Source organism: Populus trichocarpa, chromosome 16 (assembly GCF_000002775.5).
Source record: "Populus trichocarpa isolate Nisqually-1 chromosome 16, P.trichocarpa_v4.1, whole genome shotgun sequence".
Classification (NCBI taxonomy): Eukaryota; Viridiplantae; Streptophyta; class Magnoliopsida; order Malpighiales; family Salicaceae; genus Populus; species Populus trichocarpa.
Genome location: NC_037300.2, coordinates 1,030,292 through 1,048,801, shown reverse-complemented (window position 1 = coordinate 1,048,801; position 18,510 = coordinate 1,030,292). Strand labels below are relative to the sequence as shown.

The following is an 18,510-nucleotide window of genomic DNA, read 5'->3' as shown; positions in this document are numbered from 1 at the left end:
ATACACACATAATCCATGGCATAACTTCAAACTAGCCAATGAGCCACTTTAATAGGTGAATAACATGATTTTCTCGTCCATGAAGAAATTACAAGCCTAGATGTATAAAAACACCCGAATCAATGGGGTTTTTTTAGCATACTACGCTTCCTTGCACTTTCCATTTTTGTTTTCCCATCCATTATTTTCTCAATATATATACAAGTGCTAACTTAAACATTGCAGTGTTCCATGTACCAATAAAAAACTAGTTTTACATAGATTGTTGTGCATGGCTAACCATAGAAGCATCTCTTTTTATTTTATTTTTAGGAGAAACACCTTTCTAGATGGCTGCAGTGTAATTTAAACTTGAAGGGAAGGGGATTGGGTTGATCAAATGCACCTGTTGAGTCATCCGCAACATTTATAACTGCAAATTCTGTAGTTACTGCAAAATCGTAACTGCAGATCTTTTTAGGCAACATGCACAAGGAAAGAAGACTGAAATATTGGGATTCAACTTTTACTAAATTCTGCTGGAAATTTGCTGCCATTATTCTGCTGTAACCCGCTGCCATTATACTGCTGCAACTGACATTGATATCCTGTCCAACATATAATATACACACACACCGCTGTAATCTTAGAAGAAAACAAGAGAGAATAAAATCTTCATTCTATCACTGTACAAGTTTCTATAGCACTCAATGTTGTTCTTTCACGTGTGTTCAAACTCTCCAAAACACGTCAATGTTTTTTGGAAGTTATAAATTCCGTCACTCAATAAACACGATATTCTCTTATTGACAAAAAAAAATCTCATTTGTCAACAGGTCCAACCTGCATTTGCACCCCTTCACAAGATACACGATGTTTTCCTTCATAATTATTTAATCCTCGTTCATAATCCCCTAAACTATGCCTCTTATCCTCCCCCCGTCGTTTTTCAATTATTCTATTCTTCTTATAGCCTTATTTTTCATGACATCTGCCGTTAATGTTCACATTATTCTGCGAATCTTCAGTGTTGACTCAATGTGTCATGATGCTCGACCTGACTTAGTCTAAGTTTGAAAAAACGGAATGGAGTTAATTGATCAAACCCGAGCGACATGTTAATTCATAAATTAATTATTTTATTAAAAAAAATTCAAAACAATATCATTTTAATTTATTTAAAAACGAATCTTAAAATGATACTATTAACACAATTTGGAACAACTAAGATTAACATGCTTAACTTTCATTGATCTTCTTTCTTTCTTTCTTTCTTTCTATTCATCTCTCCTTTGCTAATAGCCATGGCATGATCTAACAACGCAGTAAACATACTGGAGGTTTCCCATGACAAGACCGCCTCATCAAATTCTTTCCTTACACAAAATGTTTGCAATGAAAGATATTATTGAGTTGCAGAGTGGCTGGAAAATTCCTTCCTCTTTCTTTTTAGAGCAATTAACATGAGAGAATTAGTGAGAACAGGACTCGGAAAATTTGTAGAATTTTGCAAAAATCCCTTCTTTTTGGACGAACATTTTAAACACAAAAGAAAGAATACAGGGAATACGAAAGGACTAATTAACCCATATCATTTTTCTTTTCCATGCTGAAATTAAGATGATATGAGAAATCGAACTTTAAGATTGACAGTAGCAGCAAAAACTTTTTTTTTTTTTCCTTCTTTCTCTTTAATGAAGAAAACCCATATTATTAAGCATAGACTGATTAACGGAAGCCAACAATGGGTCAAGCCAGAGAGAGCTAGTTTCCATATCGCAATATAAGGAGCGAAACACAGAAGAAAACCAAGTATAGCATGACAAACTTAGGAGCCTACAAATGCATCCAGCAGCTAGACAAACAGAAGCGTACGCTTCTGACAAGCAAATTGTCCAAATTTACAAAGGATTGACGCAGAGGATTACTGCAATTGTCAAAGCCACAATTGTGTAAGATACCCCAAAGCTAACATAGAAAACATTCATGTTTATGAGATCATCATATTCATGTCCACCACCAGGCATCGGTTGTGATGGTGATTCATCTTCACTGTAATTTTTCTGCGACGAAGGTCCACACAAAAAAGGGTTCCATTCATAACCGCTTTCATCAAAGTCCCAATCATAACTGCTCATGATTGAGGAGTAATTCATTTTGAAGAGATTAAAAGGCCTTTCCTTTGAAATTTTCCATGAACAAGAGATTCTCATCGATGAAATAAGGCTGCCATATTTCCAGGGTGGCACCAAAATAAACCCCACCATTCTCACCGACAAACTTTCCCGGGTCAATTTGCTGGGCTAACAGATGTAATAACTAATAACCGTAGCTAGAAAGAGTGGAATGAAGCATTTCTTTATAGTCGTGATTAAGGGTTGAAATTATTATTTTTTTAATTTTAATTTGTGTTTTGCTAAAAAAAAATATTGTATATATATATATTTTTATATTGTTTTAATGTGTTAATATAAAAAATAATTTTTTTAAAATAAAAAAAAATCATTTCAAAATATTTTTTATTAAAAATATTTTAAACTGTAACACAGACGTTCATGATTTGATAGGCTTTTCTTCACGGGCAAGTTTAACAGGTTTTATATCTTTCATTTAAACGTGAACTTTAAGCCCAATTTCTAATAAAATTAGATTGGATCAAAGCATGGTTAGGGCTGCATTTTACCCCATTCATATCCTATATCGTTAATTATCACACACTGTAATTAAAAATTCTCTCTTAAATCTTGATTAAAAAAATAATAATTTGTAATTTTTCTTATATATTTGTTTTTAAATAAAAATTATCAAAGCTACCACAATGTAAAACATACATTGAAATTTGAATACAAAACACGTACGGTACTAAGGTATAGGTTTTCAAATATAAAGAATAAGATAGTATTATTTTAAATGTATTATTAGGATATGCACACATATTTTAAATGCTGTCTCCAATACAAGACATACATTCTTATCTCCAATTATTTCAATTTTTAATAAATCTATTCTTTTAATTTTAATTCAAACCGTTTAATATTATAGCATAGAGTGTTTTTTATAAGTGGTTAAATTTTTCTTGAAAATATATAAAATGATTTTCTTAAGATTATTTTTAAGATAATAATTACCAAACAATAATTAAAAAAATATTTCAACTGATTTGCAATTTGCTATAAAAAAAAATTTCTAGCAATTTATTAGTTACTCTAATTAATTTAAAAAATAAGGTAGAAAGTGACCGGCAGTCTCTCGAGCAATTGATAAAACCATAGTTATTAAACCTGGACCGACCCAGCGGGTCGACCCGGGACCCGGTAGCGGGGCCAGTCCGGGTAAGACAAAAAACCATATAGGAAAAAAACCCGGCAAAACCCGGTCGAGACCCGGTGTTTTTTTTTTTTTAAAATGTGGTTTTCCTATATTTTTTTTGTCATATTTTCAAAATAATGAAAATGGAGGAGCTGTTTCATTGAATTTGTCTTTAAGCGAGGGTGAAACTGGTGTTCTGCACAAAATGGACAATATTCTTGCTACCGACAGCACTGATAATGTGTTTTCTAACAGATCGAACTGGGATTTGAATACTCCTATGGATACATGGGATGGTTCTTCTAGTGATGAACATGCTGCTCAAGTAACTGCTGTGCTGAGGGTGGAACAGAGTTGGTGTCAAATGTGATATTACTACTATACTGGAATAGTTGAAACTGGCATTGCTAATGAAAGGCAACTCCTTGATGGCAGTGCAGTGCAAATCTAGTTTCCCTCAAACATTTTCAGATTGTGCCAAGGAGTATACATCTCAGGATTCTCTTCATCTCCATCTCAGTCCACAGTCGATCCGGCCGAACTGGATGAGACCTGTATTTTATTTTTATAATATATATAGTTTATATTTACCTGAATTGTTTTTTCAATTTTTTTATATGAAATATTAAAATTAAAAATATTATTTTCTTGTACTTGAAAATTGAAAAAACTTAGAATATTTTTTTTGTGGAAAAAAGCTAAAAAAACATTTATCCATTCACCTTAAAAATAAAAAAATACTATTACAATCTACTCTCTTAATCCAAGTAATTTCTTCATTTATCTTATGTTATAATAAAGCTCCTGTAAATAAAAAACAAACAAATAAATATAAAGTAAAGACAATATATAAGTCGGAAGCTGAAGTTGCGTTGGGGTTAAGAAAGCATTAAAGCAAACCTCAAAAAAGGAAAAAGAAAAAGGAAGAGTAGACTGAGAACACCAATAGTTTAAAGAGTAAAGGTATCGATGTTCTTTACGCTGAGAACTTCACCTGTTAATCTCCTCTCCATCGAGTATACCATCCTTATTCTGTCTTCAACTTTGGCCACACGCACAATTCTTGGAATTTCAGGTAATGATCTTGATCTTGCCACTTTTAGCTGATGTTTATAAATTGATTCTGGCTTGTTGAGTATGATCTATGGTTAAACTATCCCCCGTACTTGTTTTGAAAGCAAAATTACCTTTATTTTTCTGTATTTTGACAGTTAGCCTGGACAGTCGCATGAGCATAGCTAGTGCATATATATAAATATATGTTGTGTTCAGGTTAACGATCTTAGACTGAAATGGCATATGAATCTTGATTGTTGGCAATGAAGGAATCAAAGTATTTGATTTGTAGTTTGGATATGTTACTCTAATTCCAGCTTGCCTATCTTTTCCAATTTTCATCCTACGTATGAACAATTGTGCTGAAAAACATTTTCTTTCTGTAGGTATAGAAATGGAAGAAAGAAAGTGGGAGGATTTAGAGTGTGACTGCTTAGTGAATGTGCTTGGAAGGGTGGGCATGGAATCACTTCTATTAGATGTCCCTTTCGTGTGTAAGTCATGGTACAAAGCCAGCCTTGATCCTTCGTGTTGGAAGCATCTTGTTTTCCCTAAAGATTTGGACTCAGAACGGGATTTTACCTTGCTTGATAGATTTAAGGAAAAATATAAAATTGAAAACTGTTCTGTGGATGCATTTACCAAATTTGTTGTTGGTCGTAGCCATGGGAATTGCACTGGTCTTTTTCTTCCAAATGGCTGTACAGAAGAAGTTGCAAAGTACGTTGCAGATGAGTAAGTTCTCTTCCCTTTACAAAAACTAACACTAGAATACACACACACACACACAAATATGCTATTGAGAGACTGTCACCTTTTTACATATTCTTAAGAGTGTTTTAAAGTACAAGAAGATGAGAAGTTTTAATGATTCTTTTCAGGTGTCCTGCCTTGACTGCTCTGTTATTGCCCTCTGATATTCTACGCTGTGAATCATCCATTGTTCCAACCCTCATTGGGAAATGGGAACATTTGGAGAATTTGTGGCTCGGAAGTTCTGAAAATTTGGTCAATATAATAACCCAAATCAGCCTTGCCTGCAATAAATTTTCCGGGCTGTGTGTATCATCTGCAACCATTCAGGAAGAAGAGGCATCAGCAATTGTCACTAATCTTCCAAATATAAAGTACCTGATTCTCAGGGGGGCATGGATCGATTTCGAGGATCTAGTGATAATATTGCAAGGATGCAAAAACCTTGTACATTTAGATGTACGCGACTGCTTAGGTTTTGACTTCGATGATGAAAAGGTACTGGAGCTCGCTTCGAATATCAAGACATTCAAGTGTGAAGGTTCAATGCTGGTCGATTACGATGACGGTGTAATTGACCATGACGACCTTGTTTATGAGGGTTATATTTCAAGTTGAAGTTGGTGTTCAGTTACGGGGCCGGTGCTGCTCACGATCACCTTTACTTTATTTTTGCTGCTTGTGTGCCTGAGGCTTGGATGACATTAGTTTTTTGCATGTGGCATTTGTAGCGTTGTGTGCCTCTATTTTGTGGATGAATACGCTATGAATTACCTGGTTCCTTGAATTTCGAATTTTCTTTTTAATATTGCATTTATTAAATTTCTATGAATGCATTCGTAAATTATAACAAAAAAAAAAAAACCTTCTTCGATAAAATTATTTGTCGTCAAATATAAATTGCCTAAATACTCGGGATACTTAAATCTATAATATTTAAATTAAAAACCATTAATATTAATATATATATTTTTAATTATTTTATAACCTCAATTTAAAAGGCATGTTTAACCAAATATGTTTAACTATTTTTTATTCAACCTCAATTTCAACCACAGTTTTAACCAAATATATATATAAATATGAAACTAATCTCAATTAAAAATATTTTATATAAAATAATTTTTTTAAAACCACAATCATAAAAACAAATTTTATTGCCTTTCTACTTATAACCAGACAAAGTCCTAAAAGATATATTTTAATACAAGATGAAATTTTTAGAGGGGGTGGGCTACCTTTTTTTAATTAGGCTTGATCAAGACTATTGGATCCTTGATTTCCTAGGGTGCTTTTATCCTTCAATTTCTGCATGGGCTGATAGCCTCCTTTCTGCGAGAGCCATCTCATTTTTATGGAATCCATCGACTAGAAAATTTCGTAGACTACCAGAAAATCTCTGGGACGTGGTTTTGATACAAGTATATATATACAACTAGGCTTGTACAAGTTTGCTTCCAGATCTTGATAAAATTAGGGTTTTCGAACCCCACTAATAATCTTAATTTGTTCTTTAGTGTAGAGAATTATCCCACGCCCATCGAATCCTAAAAACAGTGTGCAAATATACCTGCTATCATCCTTGATTTATCGAGACCATGTGAGGCAAATGATCAGGGATTTACATTTTGAGCTTTTATTGTTTTGTTAATACATATATATAATTTAGATCTTTGACTTTGTCTCAATTAAATAATCCTAATCCACCTATTGTTTTGTTTCAATTAAATATACTTTTGTCTCTTCATAACTATAATAATTTAGATCTTCGACTTTGTATTAAGATTTTTTTCAATGATTTTATACAATGATCGATGTTTGTGATTTGTAGATGAAAATTTATTGATTTTCGTATTTTAATTTTCTTAAGATTTGATTTTGTGTAATCTTTAGTAGTGATTTTTAAAAAAAATCTCTGATTAAATTGACTAGGATATCCAACGGAGGAAGGAAGCCCTCTCCTTCCAATTCAACTTAACTTGATTTAACTAAATCGGATGCAAGAGTAGGTGATCATTGCAAGTATTCTGATTCCACTGAGAGTACAGTAAAAACTGGTCGTACGCACTAGCTCGATCGATTAAGAGAGTTGAGCACACCAAAGATAATTAATCAAGCAGACTGAAACCACGTGAAATTAACCATCTCAGAACACCATGTCAGCTCGTAACTCAAACTCTAACTCCTAGTTCTGCCTGTAAGTACCACATTCCTTAGGGTGTGAGAGAGAATGAGGGATCAGTGAGAGAATATCGAGTTTAGAAATCTGGGATTTCTTTATAGAGAGAAGATTTGGGGTTGAGGCTGAATATAAGAAAAAAAAAATGGGGTCTTGAAACTATTGAATCGGATTGGTTGACTTCGAGTTCCTTTGCTGGATAAATTCATGGGAAAATATAAACTGGGACGATGTTTTTCCGATGCATTTATCAAAATCACAGTTGGTCGTAGCCATGGAAATTGCACTGCTGTTAGTCTTCCAAGGGACTGTAATACAGAGGCTCTGAGGAACATTGCAACGAGTAGGTTTTCTGACCTGCTCAAAATCTTAAACTCGACATTATATTTCATCACTTTTATTGGTAGAAAAATAAATTATCTCAAGGGGTTGGTTTAGGGGTTAAAAAGGTATGTTCCCTTACTTTACTTTTCTGGGTTCAAACCTTCGATCGAGCCGGCAAGCAGTGTGAAGGGTGCGCTCTTGATATTGTCTGGGAGAGAATTTATTTTTGACTGCTAGTCGAACGATACCCTTAAAAAAGAAAGAAATTATAAAAATTGATTTTGGACTTAGCATCTGCTTTGATTCTTTTTTTAGAAATTCCAAACTTTTACATGATTTCAAATTTCCTCTTTTCATATCACAATTTACTTGCAATTAATTATGTATTGAAATCTGTAATTCGAATATTGCGAAGCATATAGTTGTGGAGGTGATTTCTGAGTTAATTTGTTTTTTCCATGTCTGATCCTGCCTTGAGAAATTTGGAGAATTTGATACTTGGGAGTTCAAAAAACTTGGAAAATATAATAACGCAAATCAGCCTGGACTGCAAGAAACTTGTTGGCTTACGTGCATCTTGTGGTGCATGTATGGATATTAAGAACTTGTTGATGATATTACAGGGTTGTAAGGAACCTTGTATACGTACTTTAATGCAAGAAACTGCGTAGATTTTGAGCCTGATAACAAATTGTTAGAGCTTTTGCTTCGCACATTAGCACACATTCAAGTGCGAAGGTTCAAGACTAGATGATTTCTCAGACTCTGAAAATGGCATGGTTTCAATTCAGTACTTGCCGATAACGAACACGTTGACCTGATTTATTAAAAAAAATAATATTATTTAATTATTAGAATGAAACTACAATATTATTTTATCATATAATTAAATAATATTATTTTTATAATAAATCACCTCTCAACGAGTTTTTCACTGGCTAGCCAGTACTAAATTTAAATTTACCATATAATTAAATAATAGACGTTATTTCACGCGATTAATCACGGATTATGATTTTAATTTAATATTAGACCTGATCTAATGATAGGATTAGAAATATCATCTCCAAAATTATTTTGTGCTACGGTGAAACATCCACATCTTATATATTTTTTGTTAATTAATATATAAAACTGTCTATTATAATATTTTTGTAATGGTAAGATTAGAAAAATCGTCTCCAAAATTTCAAGAAATAAAAACCAATTAAAACTACATTGATAATTCAATAGGATATCCATTTGTTTGCTCCTTGAAATCATTAACAAAAGTTGTGAGATTTGACATCATTACTACACTGGCTTCTTCTCCCATGGTTATCTCATGCAGCCTCGTCAACTTATCATTCATCGTATGATCTTCCACCACTCTCCTCAAGCCTTGTTCCATTTCTTTTTCCCCAAATCCATTGATCTTTACTCCAATTTTCCATTTCTCAGTAATGTATGCGCAATTCACAAACTGGTCCCCAGCAACTGGATAGCATATAAGGCATTTTTGGCATTGTATTGCTTCCATTGTTGAATTCCATCCACAATGTGTGAGATAGCACATTACAGCCTTGTGTTGCAATACCTTCAGTTGCGGTGCCCATGACACCACTTTACCTTGCTTTGACACTCTTTCTATGTATCCGAAAGGCAACCCACCTTGCCAAGTAGGCCCTAACACCCATATAAAAGGTTGTCCCAATGCTTCAAGTGTCAAAGCAAGTTTTTTCACTTTTCCTTCTCCTATTGGGCTAACCCAACTTCCAAATGAAATGTAAAGAACCGAGCTAGGCTTTTGCTTGTCTAGCCATTGCAAGCAACTCATATCTTCTTCCCAGAAGCTAGGGTTTTTAACTAGTGGATGCTTACTCAATGCTCCAACTTGGCAAATGAGTGGTTGATCCATAGAGTTCTCTAGCAAAGCACCATTGTGTGGTTTGTCATGATCAATGCATTCCTCTGGAAAGGAATTCACAAGTAGCCATGAAAGCTTTCTTGATCGATCTAAGGTTCTTGTCCAAAACTCGAACCTTGCTTTCCTTGAAGCTGGAGTTCCAATTAGCCACGGAAGATCTTCAGTAGATAGCAAAGGTTGATTAGGTAGAAAGCATAATGGACCTAGATGTTGAGGACTTCCTGCCAAATGCCAGCAAGCTCTTTAAAAATTTATAGAACGCATGTGCAACCTTATACTAAAACAATAATATGCCAATTCATTAAACATATCAGATTAAAACATTGTATTAGAAAACTTATAAGAGTAGAATGTACAAATAAATTGACTTCTGCTAGCTTCATGCTAAATAATATATATATATATATATATATATATATATATATATATATATATATATATATATTACAAGATAAATAATTAATATGATATAAATAAAATAAAAACTTGACATGTGGATACCCTTTCATCCCTATTAGTGATCCTAGATTCGACAATGGTTCCAAACTTCATTATTTTATGGTCTTTGTATAATCCAAGGTTTCAGCTTTAAATTTTGTCCTTAATTACTAATGGATACAACTAATTCTATGGAATTTGTTCACGTGAAAGCTGACCTAATGGTTTCGTTTTCTTTTAGTTATTGTGAATAAAACAGTGTACTATCGTACACTTTGATCTTCCTCTGCATAAAAACTGCTGCTCTCAATCATGCAAAGCAATTATGGAAATGTGTACTAATGTCATCATAATTACTCTGCATGATAGTGATCGTTTTAAAATAATTCTTAATTGGTTGACCCGACAAATTTGCTTACTACATTATCTAGGGCATGTGTCTGATTAATTAGTTCTATAGAATAAATTAAGAAAATAGTAAACCATGTTATTCTGAAAGTCCGAACAACATCAGCCTGGTTGGAGGATATACCAATTATTCGTGTTATTGATTCGATTTGATGTTCTTGAATTCATCGATTGTTAAACAAGAAAGTTAAAAGTCGACAAATGCATTGATAAATTAATTACCTCATAATTATTAATATGCTTGACCAGTTCCTCATGAATTTGTCAAGGTTTGGTCAGGTAAGGTTTTAAAAAACAAATTATTTAATTTAACTCTAGTTAACTTCATTGGTTGTGGATTTGATTTGATGTTTTTAAATTCACTGATTATTAAATAAAAAATTAAAAGTTATATAAAATTTAATTTGATTAATGAAATAATTATCAATTCAAAAACTCTGTACGGCTTGACAAATCAACCTGAGACTTCGCTTACTTTTGACCATGCTATATTTTTTAAAAAATTAACTTAAAGTTGACTATCGATTTCATACCCCATCAACACAGTTAGCATCTAGTTTGAATTCTTATATATAAAAAAAAAATCAAAACTATATTAATGTTTTTAACCTTAAAAAAAAATGATGTAGTTTTAGATTAATTAGGGTCAACTCAGTTAACCTACTCAATTTGTAACCCAAGTTTTTGTATAGTTTTAATTACTTTTGGTTCAAATATTAAAGGAATTCATGCAAAAAAAAAATTGGTTTGTGACTGTAACAATGCAAATATGGTTATTTTTCTTAAAACTGATTGACAAGAAATTTCATCTCGAGGCTTCAAAATTAACCAAATGATATCATTACTGTGTGATGATGATGATGGGATTTATTTGATCGCATGAAATGTAAATAAAATCACTTACCGGTTTCAGAAATAAGGCCGGTTCTAACCATGTCAGGTATGGCTGCAATCAACTGGTATGTAGCAAGCATGGCAGGCCAAAATCCAGCCACGGGAACCCCACATCGATGGCCAACTTCAATAGCCCAGGAAGCTAATAAATCAACAATCATGCACGCCACCACTTCACCATCTTCATTGAATTTCCGAACCAGACCCTCCAAGTGACTTGGCATGTTTATTTCCATAGCTTTCTCATTAGCAAAGAAGTCACGAGGCATGTCCATTTCCAACCCATCTGGTATTGAAATGCATGAAATATGAGACTTCGGATCAATATTTGATATGATCCTACGGTGGATGAATTCCGGGGTGACCATCACCGGCTCGAATCCATGGTCAAGAAAGGCTGATGCTAGCTTGAGCAAGGGAGTAACATGGCCTTGTGCTGGATATGGAACTAGAATGATTTTGGGTGTTTGTATGCGCTTCATATTTCCCATGCTTCGTAACACTTCTGGGCTCAAAACTAGCTATAATTCTCTCTTGATCTTTCTTGCATTAGAATCGAAACGCTAGCTCAAATATATAGAGGGAGGGAAAAACTATAGTCAACTAAGCATGTGCCTTAACATGTGTATTTATTTGTATATATGATGAACTCGCCTTTTCCGACAACATTAAAGAAAGAAACCAAAATGGAAATCGAATCATGAATTTTCTTGTGTTATTTTTTAGATAAGAATTTAATTTAATTTCGAAAATCACATGCATGTAATCTAATTAGAAACAAGAAACATGTGTGAGCATATAGAAAACTATTAGGTACAATGTCACTACACAAATGGGTCAAAAAAACACATGGCCTCGATACCTTTAGTTCATTTGGAGCATTAAAAGGAAAGCAAGTGGGTTTATGGGCACCCCCACAAGCCACAATGTATTTATGATCATGGCATGGCCGGCGGCACGTGTCACTACACGTGACAATATGTCATGCTCCTTTTTTAACATTTTTTGTCGTGCTATGAGTGGCTGCTTGATCGATGAACATCACTAGCTCGGTTGTTCTAGCAAGGGGATAGGCTAAGCACCTTAGGTGTCCAACACTTTTTTGTTGTATTTTCCTTTGCTTTACCATTATTCCACTATTCCCTTTCGAAATTATTGTTTTTGAAGACGTGTTCCGTCGACTCAGCCTACAATCTAGGTTAAAGATCAGATAAACTGATATAAGTTCATAAAAAAAAATTAATTTCAAAGCTACATTGCTAAGAAAACAAATAAAAATATCGTTTAGATTTTGAGAAGTCAGTCCGCTAAGTTAAACTATGTGAATTCTAAATTGATTTTTTTTAATACCATGCTAGAAAAAGGTCGGTTGAATTCCAAGTAAACCCATAAGGGAAGCCATTTTAATAATATATCGTGCTTGAAACTTCATCCATGCCTTGTTTTTTAAACTTGATCTCCCGGGGTACTGTGTTGTTTTATCTTCCCAATTAATTATTGGGTTTTTTAACCTGAATTTTGCAATATTATTTGTTTTTATATCCTTTAAATTTTTTTATAAATAATTTTACTCCATTAAATAATTTTACCAATAAATTAATTTCGTCGGTGTAAGCCATAACTTTCATATTGAATAAAAAAAAAACACTCAGAGAATTCTGGGTAGAAATGGCTACTGTTTCTTCTCTAATTGTAACGTGGAAAGGTTGTCTAATAATTAAAAATCTCTTGTGCAATTGTACCTAATGTATGTTTTATTGTAGGGATTCCACTACACAGCCTGGAGGAAATGAATGAGGTACACATCTTCTTGATTAAGAAATGCGATGGATAAGTTTCATGAGATCTTTCCTTTGATTTAATTAACGTATTTAAATTACAGTCAGATTGCATTTTAAGATATTACATATTATTTATTCTTATTTTTTCCATCTACAAGAAAACAAAATTAAGAAAATTATACTTAATCTCCATTCTATATGGCTATATATGTTTTATTCATTCAATATTCATTATCAAATTGGAAAATTGTCACACATGGTTGACTTAATTTACAGCATTAATCGTATACGATTCCTTGAATTAATTAATTAGACCTAATGTTTTGCTTGAATCTATGTGCACTCATAAAAATATATAAATTATGAGGCCCATAGTATAAATTATTTAGACAAATTAATTGGTGAAAGTTAATGAGTTCTGCTCTGTATAAATAATCTCTTCTTTTTATCTCTATACTATAAAATACGTCTTTTATCTGAATTTTTACTCTCATTTTCTGATAATTTCTTTGAATTTAATAGTAAGGTCCAAATAACTGAACTTGCTGTCTAGCTAGTTAAGCAATTTCGAATTTATTTTCGATTGGATACCATGCAATGCTTGTGTGTGTGGATTAATTATCAGTAGATTACATAATTACTGAACTCATTCAAGGCTCGGATTATGAATTTATTGAGTCAATTATAAAATAATATTCTATCATATTTTTAATAAAACATTTGAATATTTTTCTAAAAAACATTATTTTGAATTAAAACATAACAAAAATTAAAAAATCTTTAAAATTGACCTAGTTAGGTCTTACTAGGATTTAGCTAAGTAAATAAAATCAGCCGAGGCTAAATTCAATCGCATACAATTCCGCTGAATTCAATCGCATCCCGTCGAGTACTCACATTTACTTACCGATCGATCGAGGGCATGCTCGGTGATAATATAAAATCATTCATTAGTTGTCTGTGTGAGGCTAAATTTGTTCATTTTTAGGTAGATATTAAGGACAACTGAGTTATAGGCTAAATAAATTTTTTAAAAAAGAACTTTTATTTTTATATTAACTTTGTTTATGATAAACGATTGATTTGCAAGAGAAGTGTGAGGTACTGGCTAAGATAATAGAGTAACAAAAGCAAAGTGCTCATTAGTAATGTAATTAATTACATGGATATAACTAGCTGGTTCCAGGGCCTGTAACTAGACAGCAAAGCAACTGCATCGAAAGTGTTCTTCATTCTCCATGCATGGTCTGCAACCCACTTCATTTTCAAGCCAAGCAAATACTGCACTTGAGGAATCCAACTCGATAATCCAATAGACCTAACGTGCTAACGGTGATGAAGCGTCTTATATCTCCGTAGCTTTCTGGGTAGAAAGGGCCTTTAGCTTCATCACATTCCTTTATAATTATAGGAGACGAAAAGGTGCCTTGAAACCGACCTTCGAGGTCCCCATGGAACTCCACTAATTCCTAATCTTCGCAGTTTTTCCAAAGACAATGTGAACGTTCTCTTTTAGAGTAGGGATGGCATGCGCATGCAATGGGTAGGTTTCGGATAAGTTATCCTCCACTCATCATTGTCCCATGTTAATTAGATTGGGGGGGGAGAAACAATTTTTTCCCCTATCAAATTTGGAACAGATTCGAGGATTCTTCGTCAATAAAAAATATATATAATTTTTCATAATTATAATTAATAGTCAATAAACAATGAGAAAACGATGTTGCATCTATACAACCATTGAATTTTTTTATACCATAACTCTTCGTCATATTTAATATAAATTATCAAAATATAATTCTTAATTTGATAGAATTATATTTTGAAATATCAATTGTTCAAAATATACACATAAAGAAATACAAAATATATATATATATTGAGGTGTATAATTAGGTTTGGATTCCTTTAATTACCCCTATCTCCTTTTGTTTATAGGAGAGGAATTGCCCTCTATCAGCTCGATCGAACTAGGTTGATTTTGCCATCTCTATTTTAGAGTCCCTTCTGGTTTCCTTCCGAGCCATTATTGGATGAGTTCTGGTCGCATTGGTCATCCATGGATCCCTCCAACGTTGGATAGCAGATCATTGCTTGTGTAAACAAATTCAGTGCTCTTCTACATACAAACAATGAAGCTATCTTTGGACTCCACAAATCTTTTGCAACGACTTAATTAATCAATATGATAAGTTAAATAAATAGCTTAATTCGGAGTAATATATATATATATATAATCACTTTTTTTCGTAGAAGGATTGTGACAAGAACTAAAAAGGCCATACTTTTATATATTATGGAAAAGGTAGACCTAAAGTCAAGCATATTAAACAAAATTACCCTGCCCAGTTGGAGGGGAAAAGGCGGTGCGTAAGTTGCACGTAATTTTGTCAAATTAGAGGTGTTTGGAAATGTGATAACGGTTATTATTCAAAGTGTTTTTTGTTCGGAAATGTATCAAAATAATTTTTTTATTTTTTAAAAATTATTTTTAACATCAGTGTATTAAAATGATCTGAAAACACCAAAAAAATATTAATTTAAAGTAAAAATAAATTTAATTTTTTTCAAAAATATTTTTAAAACGCAAAAATAAACAGATGTACCGCTGCTTAGGCATAATAGGGAAGCATCCTTTGGGTGCTTTATTAAGAAGCAAGAAACAAATAAGGGGGTGTAAACGTGCGTGCTTTTTATGCGGGCATTATCTACTCTAATAAAAAAAACATGGGAACCTAGTTTAATTTTTATTTTTATGGTTGATATGAATAGTTAAGGAATTTTTCCTACTTAAAAAAAATAATCTTCCAAATTTTTCCTTTATTATTTTTAGTTTTTTTTTCAATTTTATCTTTAAATATTATATTGATTTTGAATCAATATTCATAATTTGTTGCGCTTTGTTTTTTATGATATTTTTACGGTCTCAAACATGTAAAGATATCAACGGTCCTAATGATGCCAAGTGTCAGAAGATTAGCAATTAATATTGTTAGCATTCTGTTAGTAGTGTTTGTTAGTAAAAGAGAATTTGTTAGCATTATATTGAGTGTAAAAGAAAGCATATTCTCCGTGCAGTATCTTCCAATACTGCATATATAAAGTGAGAAATAGTAATGTAAACAGTTAAGCAAAAGCAAATAATAAAACAGTGCTATAATTTCGTCTTCTACTTCTCTGTGCATAACAGATTCATTCATTCTCTGTTCTTCACTCTCTGCTTCTTTTCTTCATTTCCATTTCATTTCTATATAAATGTTACTGTCTTTCATGGTATCAGAGCTTCCACTCCTCCGCAAATAACACATCAACCTTGGAAGGATCCGTAGTTGCACTCATCACAAACTCACACAAGTGTGCAAGGATGTATATAGGAATCGCAGATTACACATTTTCCATCACACTTCTCACAAAGGCGTCCAATAGCAATTCCTGGTTGCTTCCAGCACATAATAATCAAATCAGGATGATGCTTGGCCATGATCTCTTCAAGATCTTAGTGTTCCTACGTGCACCTGCTGGAATCGATTTGAGACTCTGTTCCTTCTCTTTCAGCAGAGAGAGAGGGAAACCTGGAGAAACTTCTGCACTCTATGATTTTTTTTTTTTTTTTTACTCTTGTTTCTGATTCTGGCTTCTTTCTCATCTTATTCATGAAATTCTTCTATGTTTGTTGTTGTGTCTATTATCTGTTTGATATATTGTCAAACTGAAACTTCTTCTTCAAATCTTCAACTTTCTGCAAGATTCTTCCTTCTCAATCTTTGATTCTCTTCTTTTCTATCTCTTGCACTCTAAAAATACGACTACTTCTCACCTTCAGATTGTTCAACTCTAATAAGAGAATATACACATAAACGTTTTCTTCTTCCCCTGCACTGCAGAATTTCTCTCTGCTTCTCTTCATCTCTATTCTAATATACACATAAACGTTTTCTTCTTCCTCTGCACTGCAGAATTTCTCTCTACTTCTCCTCATCTCTATTCTCTGCTTTTCTTCTCTTCATCTCTATTCTCTGCTTTTCTTCATCTCTATTGCAGTATCTCCCTCTAATTCTATTCACTTCTCTGTTCCTCTCTGTGACGTTTCTTGCTAGCTTTTCAAAATATCTCTGCTATCTCCCTTGCTTCCAATCCAGTGTTCCACATCTCCAGATTGATTATCATTTTGTTAGGGAACGGGTTATCACGGATGATTTCCTGGTCCAGCATGTCTCCTCTACTGATATATCCTCACCAAAAGTCTTTTCATTTCTTTGTTTCAGCATCATTGCTCCAATCTCATGCTTGGCTCCTCCCAGCATGTGCTTGAGGGGGCATGTAAAGATATCAACGGTCCTAATGATGCCAAGTGTCAGAAGATTAGCAATTAATATTGTTAGCATTCTGTTAGTAGTGTTTGTTAGTAAAAGAGAATTTGTTAGCATTATATTGAGTGTAAAAGAAAGCATATTCTCCGTGCAGTATCTTCCAATACTGCATATATAAAGTGAGAAATAGTAATGTAAACAGTTAAGAAAAAGCAAATAATAAAACAGTGCTATAATTTCGTCTTCTGCTTCTCTGTGCATAACAGATTCATTCATTCTCTATTCTTCACTCTCTGCTTCTTTTCTTCATTTCCATTTCATTTCTATATAAATGTTACTGTCTTTCAAAACAAACATCTTGTTATTTGATTAAGTAAAAAAAAATAGTTAAATCCAATAAAGTATATGGTCCAAATAGTGGGTTTGGCAAGTCATGAAGCTTGGCTCGTCCCAGTATATTATTATCTCAATATTGAAAAAAAGGATGTTGTCTTGAAAAAAAAAACAAACCATAATTTTTACTGATTATTTGGATTGTTTTTAGATAGACTAAGTCAATCAAGTTATGTTGAGGCAACTTTCACTCGGATTTATTTTAAACTTGGAATAGGTAAAGAGTTGGATTAAGAGTTTTTAAATTTTAGACATTGGGCGGGCTTTTTTTTTCTTTTTCTGGGAATGACTGAGAGATGGAAGGTTGGTCAGGAGGAGATGGCGGTTGCAGAAAATGAAAAATGACAGAGAAAAGAAAGGTCGAGTGTGTGGCTTGTCTATGGAGGAAAGGAAAGTCGGGCTCTGGTCCAGATGGGAGGTGTCGAAATGGCAAAAGGGGAAGGAGAGAAAATGGAGACGGCGTCTGTGAGAGGGAGAAAATAGAGGCTCTAGGTGTGGCTGGCGGCTGAGGGGAGAAAGGAGGCTTATGTGCAGGGAAAAAAGAAAGAGAAGAGTAAGGGAAAGAGAAGAGTGAGCTGGCTGAGAGAGGGGAAATATGTTGGCTAAGGAGGGTTAAGTCGTCAATGAAAATTCCTATAGTTAATTAATATTTTATAGTGGAACCTTACTGCTGTTTACATTGACAGGTTTCTAGAACATTTCTTTTGTGATTAAATTTGCTTAATTGTCTTCTGCAAGCGTCATCCTTTGTAACGGGGGTGAAAATTTATCAAAATTGGA

General features: G+C 33.2%; 2 protein-coding genes across 3 annotated transcripts; one reads left to right on the top strand and one right to left on the bottom strand.

Annotated features, from left to right (window-relative positions):
• The first annotated feature begins 4,168 nt into the window (after positions 1 to 4,168).
• On the top strand, positions 4,169 to 5,884 carry LOC7455856 (putative F-box/LRR-repeat protein 23). 2 transcript variants are annotated; one of them, XM_052447833.1, is made up of 4 exons: positions 4,169 to 4,363; positions 4,500 to 4,621; positions 4,731 to 5,079; positions 5,226 to 5,884. In XM_052447833.1, the coding sequence occupies exons 3-4, from the start codon at positions 4,739 to 4,741 to the stop codon at positions 5,713 to 5,715; spliced, it is 831 nt and encodes a 276-aa protein (XP_052303793.1). In that variant the 5' UTR covers positions 4,169 to 4,363; positions 4,500 to 4,621; positions 4,731 to 4,738; the 3' UTR covers positions 5,716 to 5,884. The 2 variants fall into 2 exon arrangements, with proteins under 2 accessions (XP_052303793.1, XP_002323183.4); XM_002323147.4 differs by lacking the exon at positions 4,500 to 4,621.
• Positions 5,885 to 8,749: 2,865 nt separating this feature from the next.
• On the bottom strand, positions 8,750 to 11,822 carry LOC7453729 (UDP-glycosyltransferase 82A1). Its single transcript, XM_002322517.4, has 2 exons — positions 11,257 to 11,822; positions 8,750 to 9,727 (listed from the first exon to the last, which is right to left on the bottom strand). Exons 1-2 carry the CDS (start codon positions 11,735 to 11,737, stop codon positions 8,814 to 8,816), a joined length of 1,395 nt encoding a protein of 464 aa, XP_002322553.2. The 5' UTR covers positions 11,738 to 11,822; the 3' UTR covers positions 8,750 to 8,813.
• Between the last annotated feature and the right edge of the window lie 6,688 nt (positions 11,823 to 18,510).

What these genes read in the sequence shown, in the direction of transcription:
- LOC7455856 (XM_002323147.4), top strand. Translation starts at nt 4,258, where the DNA reads ATGTTCTTTACGCTGAGAACTTCACCTGTTAATCTCCTCTCCATCGAG. An exon ending in CACAATTCTTGGAATTTCAG is followed by an intron (nt 4,364 to 4,730) that starts GTAATGATCTTG and finishes TTCTTTCTGTAG; the next exon opens with GTATAGAAATGGAAGAAAGA. An exon ending in GCAAAGTACGTTGCAGATGA is followed by an intron (nt 5,080 to 5,225) that starts GTAAGTTCTCTT and finishes GATTCTTTTCAG; the next exon opens with GTGTCCTGCCTTGACTGCTC.
- LOC7453729 (XM_002322517.4), bottom strand. Translation starts at nt 11,737, where the DNA reads ATGGGAAATATGAAGCGCATACAAACACCCAAAATCATTCTAGTTCCA. An exon ending in CGGCCTTATTTCTGAAACCG is followed by an intron (nt 9,728 to 11,256) that starts GTAAGTGATTTT and finishes GGCATTTGGCAG; the next exon opens with GAAGTCCTCAACATCTAGGT.